Below are 9,382 nucleotides of genomic sequence, written 5' to 3'. Positions count from 1 at the left end.
ATACTGACCGAACAACTTTCTGTTACTAACAAGATGGCGGCGTTATCTAAAAAAGACTCGAAGTTCAAAATAGATATTTTCACCTTGTGTTCATTGTTTAATTAAATAATACACACGAACCATTCATTTGTATGATGATAAGATGTTTTTAGTTAATTTATTTCAGGTAGCAAAATTCATGAATTCAGTTAATTGCAATAATCAAATGATATATGCATGCGCCAACCCAATTCAATAACATACATATACAATTATCGCGTGAAGCATGTAGGGGTTACAAGGGAGAAATTACATCTCTAATTGGAAATAATTATAAGGATAAAATGTTTTTTGAAAGGGAATTATTGGTGTATAAACTGGACCAAGTCACTGATCACCAACATATCCTAAAAGTCCTCGGGACTTTTATTTGTTTGTGAATGAATTTGTCTATTTCATAAACCAATACTTTACTTGAAAAGATGTTTAATCTTATAATAAAATTAGTAGCGAGCACTTCGGTAATTTGACCTTAATCACTAACATGATGAATAAAGCATACTTAATAACAATCGATCGGCATGTTTCCGCGGGGATATATATTATCCTTTCCATATGAGAATCAAATCCTGAAAAATGAAAATCATTCAGACTGGTAACATATTGGTTCTTTTTTTATTTAGAATAGGGCTGTCAGCGTAAAGTAGTATTGTAGCATATTATATTATTATCGGATTTTCGTATAGGTAATGGCTCATTTTCAAAGGAAAATATACGTAAAATAGAAAAGCAGAAGTTGTTATAGTGCGTGATGAATAATGAAACAATACAAGGTCATGCAGCAGGTATCAGAATGGATTATAGACATATTGCGTTATATATCAATTAACCTGCCAACGAAAGGTAATCAATTTACTGAAAATAAACTTTAGCATCTGCCAGAAGGTTGGCAATCAATCTAGAACAATTTGAGATAATAAAACAACGGTTTAATATGCTTATAAGCTGTTTATACAGTACTAGTATTTTGCTTGATAATTTAATGTTTTTCCAATTCACATATGTGCAACAAACTATAACATCTGACAGACGGATGTTAATCAAGCTAATAGGATTTTGATAAATACATGAATTTGAACTGGTCAATATAATTATTTTTTTTATGTAATTGCAACATGAAACATTACAGTCACTTATTATAATATGTTTGATCCCGAATTTTTCCTAAGTGACAGTCCTGTAAGATTTTACTCTATACCATGACACCACTTCCACGAATAAATCCAACATTACTTCCGAATGTACACGTTTTTTTTTAATGTTTCTAATGCAAAACTCTAAATAACCTTTATTGTTAATGCTTTATATATTTATACTTATGGTAGACTTCTGTCAACGAATGGTGAGATTGACCTTGGAACTCCGACCATAGTGAGTGTCGCATCTGGTTTTCAAAAATATTCTAGTTTTATATCTCAAGTCAGATGATATTTTTCAACAGAGATATTCAGAATGAATTACAAGATTTACACTTAAAATTCGATGACAGTAAACATTCATCTCTTGGGGTTTTCGACAATAACAGGTCCTTAATTGTGTATACATTATTTACTGTATAAAATTTATTTTACACTTTTGTAATACATTTTTCATACTAATTTGTATCAAACTTTATTCGAAGTAAAGTAATGCTTTTGAAATTTAACTGAATGGAATTTATCCAACTTGTTCTTTTTGAGATTTCCGTAAACGATTTTTAATTTCATGTTCCGGTTTGCTAAAAAATATCCACATGTGATTTATAATCTTTTTAAATTGCTAAGTTTCCTGGTTCGTCAAATGGTATTAAAACCCTCTTTCCAAGTTGAAAGCATTTTTATTTCATCACAAATCAAAAGCAACCATCAGACGTACTGCGATATAACATTCTGTTTGATTCAGCTGTGGAAACTAAAATATTCCATATGTCTTTTCTCAAACGAAAATACAACAACGTTTGAATTTTCTGTTCATGACAATAAATTGATTTTGTTTATCGTTATAAGAAAATAGAATTTGCTTTGTTTTATGTCCGTGTAATACTTACAAGTGTTTTAAAAAATTGTAGTAGCTTTTTGAAATGTAACTGCATGAGTTATCTCCAATATAAAATTGAAAATGGAAATGGGAAATGTGTCTAAGATAACAACCCGACCACAGAGCAGACACCAGCCGAATGCCACCAATATGTTTCTTTTGATATATTCACTAACGATTTGCAAACGGTTCTATCAAATGGTATTAAAAACCTCTTTCCGAGTTGTTGTTTGTATAGCCAATGTTTTCTTAATTTGAAATAGTCAAGTCTCTCCTTTCTTTAAAAGTTGGAATATACATTGGGTAGTTGTCTCTTTGACACATTCCCCATTTCCATTCTCAATTTTATTGTCTCGAGTTTTTTTTTCTATAAATTAGACCGTTGGTTTTCCCGTTTGAATAATTTTACATAAGTCATTCTGTGAGGCCCATTATAGATTGCTGTTCGGTGTGAGCAATGGCTTCCAAATTGTGACTTGGATGAGAGAGTTGTCTCATTGACACCCATATCACACATAACATATCTTCTTATATTTACATATTCATGTATTACATTTGAAATCAATTTGAACATTTCGTAGAATAGATTATCTAAATCTTCGTTTAAATATTTTTTAAGCACTAGGAGTATTTTGTAAATTTCAAGTACGTCATTATACCCCATGCAACCAAATTGCAGAGGGTATAATGTTTTTGACCCGTCCGTCCGTCCGTCAGTCCTGTTGCTTGTCATCGCAACTCCTCTCAAACCACACAACAGAATTTCACAAAACCTTTTTATATGAAAAGGACATATTATGTAGTTGTGCATATCGACAGGAAATTATGATTCAATTTTTTTTCTAGGAGTTACTCCCTTTTGAACTTATTTGCTTCAATGTACTACTGCAACAGTTTGTCATCGCAACTTCTCTCAAACCACACAACAGAATTTCATGAAACCTTTTTAGATAATAAGGACATACTATGTAGATGTGCATATCGACAGGAAATTACGATTCAATTTTTTTCTAGGAGTTACGCCCCTTTGAACTTATTTACTTTAATGTACTACTGCAACAGTTTGTCATCGCAACTCCTCTCAAACCACACAACAGAATTTCACGAAATGTTTTATATGAAAAGGACATATTATGTAGTTGTGCATATCGACAGGAAATTACGATTCAATTTTATTTCTAGGAGTTACGCCCCTTTGAACTTATTTGCTTCAATGTACTACTGCAACAGTTTGTCATCGCAACTCCTCTGAAACTACATAACAGAATTTCATGAAACCTTTTCAGATAATAAGGACATACTATGTAGATGTGCATATCGACAGGAAATCACGATTCAATTTTTTTCTAGGAGTTACACCTCTTTGAACTTATTTGCTTTAAGGTACTACTTCAACAGTTTGTCATCTCAACTTCTCTGAAACCACACAACAGAATTTCATGAAACTTTGTAGATAATAAGGACATACTACGTTGATGTGCATATCAACAGGAAATTACGATTCAATTTTTTTTTCTAGGAATTATGCCCCTTTGAACTTATTTGCTTCAATGTATTTCTGCAACAGTTTGTCATCTCAACTCCTTTGAAAACATATAACAGAATTTCATGAAATTTTGTAGATAATAAGGACATACTATGTAGATGTGTATATTGACAGGAAATTATTATTCAGTTATTTTTCTTATACAATTTTTTTTTCTTATACTTATTTAATTTCTCCAATGACAATGTGGGGACGTGGGGTATGTGAGCGTGATCACTAAGGTTCTTTAATTATTCGAATATTTAGATTTTTCCACGTTAAGCCGACTTTTTCATAGTTTACTGCAACTTCGTTGCGTGGGGTATAATGACGTACTTGAAATTTACAAAATATTCCTAGTGCTTAAAAATATTTAAACGAAAATTTAGATAATCTATTCTACGAAATGTTCAAATTGATTTCAAATGTAATACATGAATATGTAAATATAAGAAGATATGTTATGTGTGATATGGGTGTCAATGAGATAACTCTCTCATCCAAGTCACAATTTGGAAGCCATTGCTCACACCGAACAGCAATCTATAATGGGCCTCACAGAATGACTTATGTAAAATTATTCAAACGGGAAAACCAACGGTCTAATTTATAGAAAAAAAACAACTCGAGACAATAAAATTGAGAATGGAAATGGGGAATTTGTCAAAGAGACAACAACCCAATGTATATTCCAACTTTTAAAGAAAGGAGAGACTCAACTATTTCAAATTAAGAAAACATTGGCTATACAAACAACAACTCGGAAAGAGGTTTTTAATACCATTTGATAGAACCGTTTGCAAATCGTTAGTGAATATATCAAAAGAAACATATTGGTGGCATTCGGCTGGTGTCTGCTCTGTGGTCGGGTTGTTATCTTAGACACATTTCCCATTTCCATTTTCAATTTTATATTGGAGATAACTCATGCAGTTACATTTCAAAAAGCTACTACAATTTTTTTAAAATACTTGTAAGTATTACACGGACATAAAACAAAGCCAATTCTATTTTCTTATAACGATAAACAAAATCAATTTATTGTCATGAACAGAAAATTCAAACGTTGGTGTATTTTCGTTTGAGAAAAGACATATGGAATATTTTAGTTTCCACAGCTGAATCAAACAGAATGTTATATCGCAGTACGTCGGATGGGTGCTTTTGATTTGTGATGAAATAAAAATGCTTACAACTTGGAAAGAGGGTTTTAATACCATTTGACGAACCAGGAAACTTAGCAATTTAAAAAGATTATATATTACATGTGGATATATTTTAGCAAAGCGGAACATGAAATTAAAAATCTTTTACGAAAAAGAACATGTTGGATAAATTTCATTCAGTTAAATTTCAAAAGCATTACTTTATTTCGAATAAAGTTTGATACAAATTAGTATGAAAAATGTGTTACAAAAATGTGAAATCAATTTTATACAGTAAATAATGTATACACAATTAAGGACCTGTTACTGTCAAAAACCCCAAGAGATGAATGTTTACTGTCATCGAATTTTAAATGTAAATCTTAAAATTCATTCTGAATATCTCTGTTGAAAAATATCATCTGACTTGAGATATAAAACTAGAACATTATTGAAAACCAGATGCGACACTCTCTATGGTCGGAGTTCCAAGGTCAATCTCACCATTCGTTGACAGAAGTCTACCATAAATATAAAATTAAAAAATATAAATAAGAATGATGATATATTTTTCGAAGGACACAAAAGACACAAAAGACTCAAAAATTGCGTCAAACATACATGTAAGATGTCATAGTAAATTAATAAATTAAACGATAAATACTTTGTTTGATCAAGATTATTACTTTTTAACGGCAAAAAGTGAATGCCTTCATTATCCAACCTAATCCTCAATTTTAAGTGACGCAACGTATCAAAATTTGAAAAAAACATGTATTGAATAGTTATTAATTTAATATACGGGAACCACAGACAAGTACCATGTCAATCTCCAGTACCATTTCAATTTCCAAACAATTAAGGGTCACAATGTCTGAGGCACAGGTGGGAAAAAAATACATCAATATCGATGTTGACCTCAACTTTCTACCAAGAAATTAAAAATATGTTAATTAGAAATTTGTTGGTTTAATATGTCTACAGTTGTTGCATTTATACGACATTGAGTGCCGTTTTCCGATTTATCATGAACAGCAAAAGCAACAAAACTCGTTAATATAGAACTTTACCTGCATGTTTTTATCATGAGCAATATAAAATTATTTGAGCAAAAAACGTCCGTCTTTTGCATCATTCAAATAATAATGGGGTCGCCATCCTACCTGAACACTAACCCATCACGTCGAAAAACCCTACATTTATAACCGGAGTTTCATCGTAAATACTAATTAAATGCCAATGACTGAGCAGCCAAAACTCCAGCTCAACCATAATGTCTTTTTAGTTGTTCAAGGGGTGTATTATATAACTATCCTTAGCCACTTGATTCAACCGTAGTGTTGTTCATTGTTGGTATAAATATACTAAAAGTCATTATTTTTGAAATATTGTTCGACAAATGTTGCCAGGTTGTATTTAAGTTTAATAAATAAAGACAACAGTAGTATACCGCTGTTCAAAATTCAAAATTGATTGAGAGAAAAAAACAAATCCGGGTTACAAACTAAAACTGAGGGAAACGCATCAAATAAAAGTGAATAGGTTATCATTATCAGTATTTGATATGAATATGCAATTATATCTATCTTCTGCATAGTAAATTGGAATGCGTCATTTTCAAACACTCGTAATCACTTTCAAATAAAAAATCTTATAAATTTAACTATTTCATATAACATTAACATATGATGTGACGTAGTAATATGAATACCAAATTGATTGAGGTAAGACATCCTGGCTATCGCCATCGCTGAAAAAGGTTGGAGTCGTACTTTATTTGGTCTTTTTGACTTTTTTGAATTCGAGCGTCACTGATGAGTCTTTTGTAGACGAAACGCGCGTCTGGCGTATATACTAAATTTAGTCCTGGTATCTATGATGAGTTTATTCAAGACTTTTCATAGAAAATGAAATTTCTTATGACTGTCCCTTTTAATATATGATCTACAGTTCTAATGTTAAGTAAATGTAAGTAATGTATTATACAAATCATTAGATTTATATTTAACATAGTTTTACCTTTCAATTTGTTCACCGTGAACGTATGAATTCAATGAGACAACTTTCCACAAAAGACAAACTGACACAAAATTTAACAAATATAGGTCATCATACGACCTTACAATAACAATGAGGAACACAAATCCATACCCCAAATTCAGCTATAAAGGACCAAAAAATTATCAATGAAAAATAATTGAAACGAGAAAACTAGCATTTATTACAATATAATGAATGAAAAATAATTGATATACGACATCAAACGACAATCTCTGAATGACAGGCTCATAACTTTGGCCTTCTTGCCAGGGCCTACTTGCTTTTTTTTTTTAATTTTTATCCAATTTGGGATTGACACAATCATAAATGTTACTGTATCTTTTGTTTTGTTTAATCAAGGCCATTTAAGATGAGACTTATTTTTTTGTAAAGATTTTTATAATTCATTTTTTCACATAATGATCTACAGCAAGTGATAGTAAATGTATAACACAGACGCAATCGCTGGTGCTATTTGATGACGTTTTTACCAATGTTTTAATAAACATACAAACAAGACACCAAACGACTGTATAGATATTCAATGACTGAGCAACACAAAAAACAGAGGTAATCCTTCGTGTTGTAAAATGATAAGCAGACGATTCAGGGCATGTGCCTCTAGTCGACCTATTACAAAATGTTAGCTTCAATTCGGTGTTAAGTATTAAACTATAATTTATAACGACGAGACAAGTACACAGTATAATATAACGACCTAACAATGTATGTGAACTCGATAAATGCATTTTTTTTTTAAACATTTCCAACTATAACCCAGAATAAAAAAATACAGCATGCGTAAGTAGCTGGAAATGCTCTTCTAGAAATGATGTCTATTTTCTTTGCCAGTGGAAGGTACGGTCGTCTGTTATCATCAAAATTAGGATCCATATCATTACCTTGTGACTGTAACAGAAAATAATAGGTTTGCATTTGAAACAACAGAGGAAGGAAAATTTGCAACTAAAGTTATTTCACAGATGAGTATTCCAGTTTTACTAATTACTGTGACGGGTCACAGCTATGTTAATGTAATACATGTAACACTCAAGTGGCGTATTTTAGAACATGTAACTAAATTGAAATACCTAAATATGTCCTAAAATTGCATTTGAAAATGTTTCATGCATTCTGAACCAAAACTAGAGCAGTTTCTGTTTGTTATTCTTTCTCACATGTTGGGTAAGAATGTCATCATTACGAAAATTTTTAACTGCTAATTGAATAAATATATATTGTATAATAAATACAATTTTTATACCATGTGTCTGTGTACAATTGTTCTCCATTTATTTATGTGTAATAAAGCAACCCTCTCAATTATTCGAATTCCATAAAGTTTTAATGACCATCGGAGCGTGAGAAATTTAGACAATTTATTGAACTTCCCTCTTTGACATTAATGCAAAAAAGACTCTTAACATAATCGTAGTGGTATAAATAAAGTTATATAAATTTTAGAGCAAAAATCATTTTTAACGATAAATACAAAGGTTATCAATTAAAGGAAACACTAAATTCAGAAATAACATATAAATAAGGAGATGTGGTATCAATGCCAATAAGAAAACTTTCTATCCAAGCCACAATGTATGAAAAGTAACCAATTACGGACTTCATATACAGGAGTGTGCTCCTAACACAGAAACTGATCCAACAAAGTTATGAGGAGGACAGATTAAAAATGACACTACGCAAATGGTACGGACACCATCACGAATTGGTTGATCCATACGTTGTATCTTTGTCCAAATTAACTATGGACATTTTTAACACGTGTTAGATTGTGGTTTGTCATTACGTCGTCTGATCTTTTTATTATCGAAAGTGACTTATTCCCGAATGTGACTGATTTTCTGAGTGTGAATTCGTATTGTTTTAAGACGTGGCTCGGTACTTATCCATCCCAAACTAATTTGTTGGGTTTTGGAGTTGTGTTTGTTGTTGTCATCTGATTTTTTCAAATGTTTTAACGTTTGTAGTTGTAAATCGTATTTTGTCTGTTGTATTATTGTGTTGAATTGGGGGATAACTACTCATCCAGTTCATTTGGTATATTTTATTTTGGATCAACAAAATTTACACAATATATTTGGTTTGCAGTTTGATCAGAAGAAACAACCACATAGCTAGATAATACAATTAATTATCTAATTGCTACTTCAATTAAACATGTTAAATAATAATTAGTATTATAATTTCCACTGTTATTAATATAAGTTAGATGAGTCATACAAATCTAATCAACATCCAAATTCTCTTAATTTTCGGAACACGTTTTAGAAATTTATATATGACGTCACTTTTGGGCGTTGCATTGACTATATGGCTAACAGGGCTATGATTTTGTAATTTATTCGTTTTTTTTATTCTATAGCTAGTCACCACTTCAGTTTAATCATGTATATCTATTATATAGTCATTTTATAAAATTTATTGTTTGCAAAACTATGTATTATTCTTGATAATATTGATGTTTTATCCGAAGCGGATAACCCTGGCCTCACAACTTTTTGGAACTTTTGGTTCTCGGCGATCTTCAACTTATTGTTGTTATGGCTTTCAAACTTTTTACATCTGAGCATAGTTTTGTGTGGATGTAGTGTGTGTCTGG

At 31.1% G+C, this 9,382-nt stretch overlaps 1 protein-coding gene across 1 annotated transcript in view; it reads right to left on the bottom strand.

Moving 5' to 3' along the window:
* Positions 1-7,176: 7,176 nt before the first annotated feature.
* LOC143085574 (glycine receptor subunit alpha-2-like) overlaps positions 7,177-9,382 on the bottom strand; it is a 50,600-nt gene continuing 48,394 nt past the window's right edge. The window contains exon 9 of the mRNA XM_076262019.1: positions 7,177-7,674. Coding sequence (XP_076118134.1) covers positions 7,522-7,674 — 153 coding nt within the window. The 3' untranslated portion in view covers positions 7,177-7,521. The remainder of the gene's footprint in view (positions 7,675-9,382) is intronic.

The sequence above is a fragment of the Mytilus galloprovincialis genome, chromosome 8, assembly GCF_965363235.1.
Source record: "Mytilus galloprovincialis chromosome 8, xbMytGall1.hap1.1, whole genome shotgun sequence".
In the NCBI taxonomy this organism is placed as follows: domain Eukaryota; kingdom Metazoa; phylum Mollusca; class Bivalvia; order Mytilida; family Mytilidae; genus Mytilus; species Mytilus galloprovincialis.
This window is presented reverse-complemented; position numbering and strand designations above follow the sequence as displayed.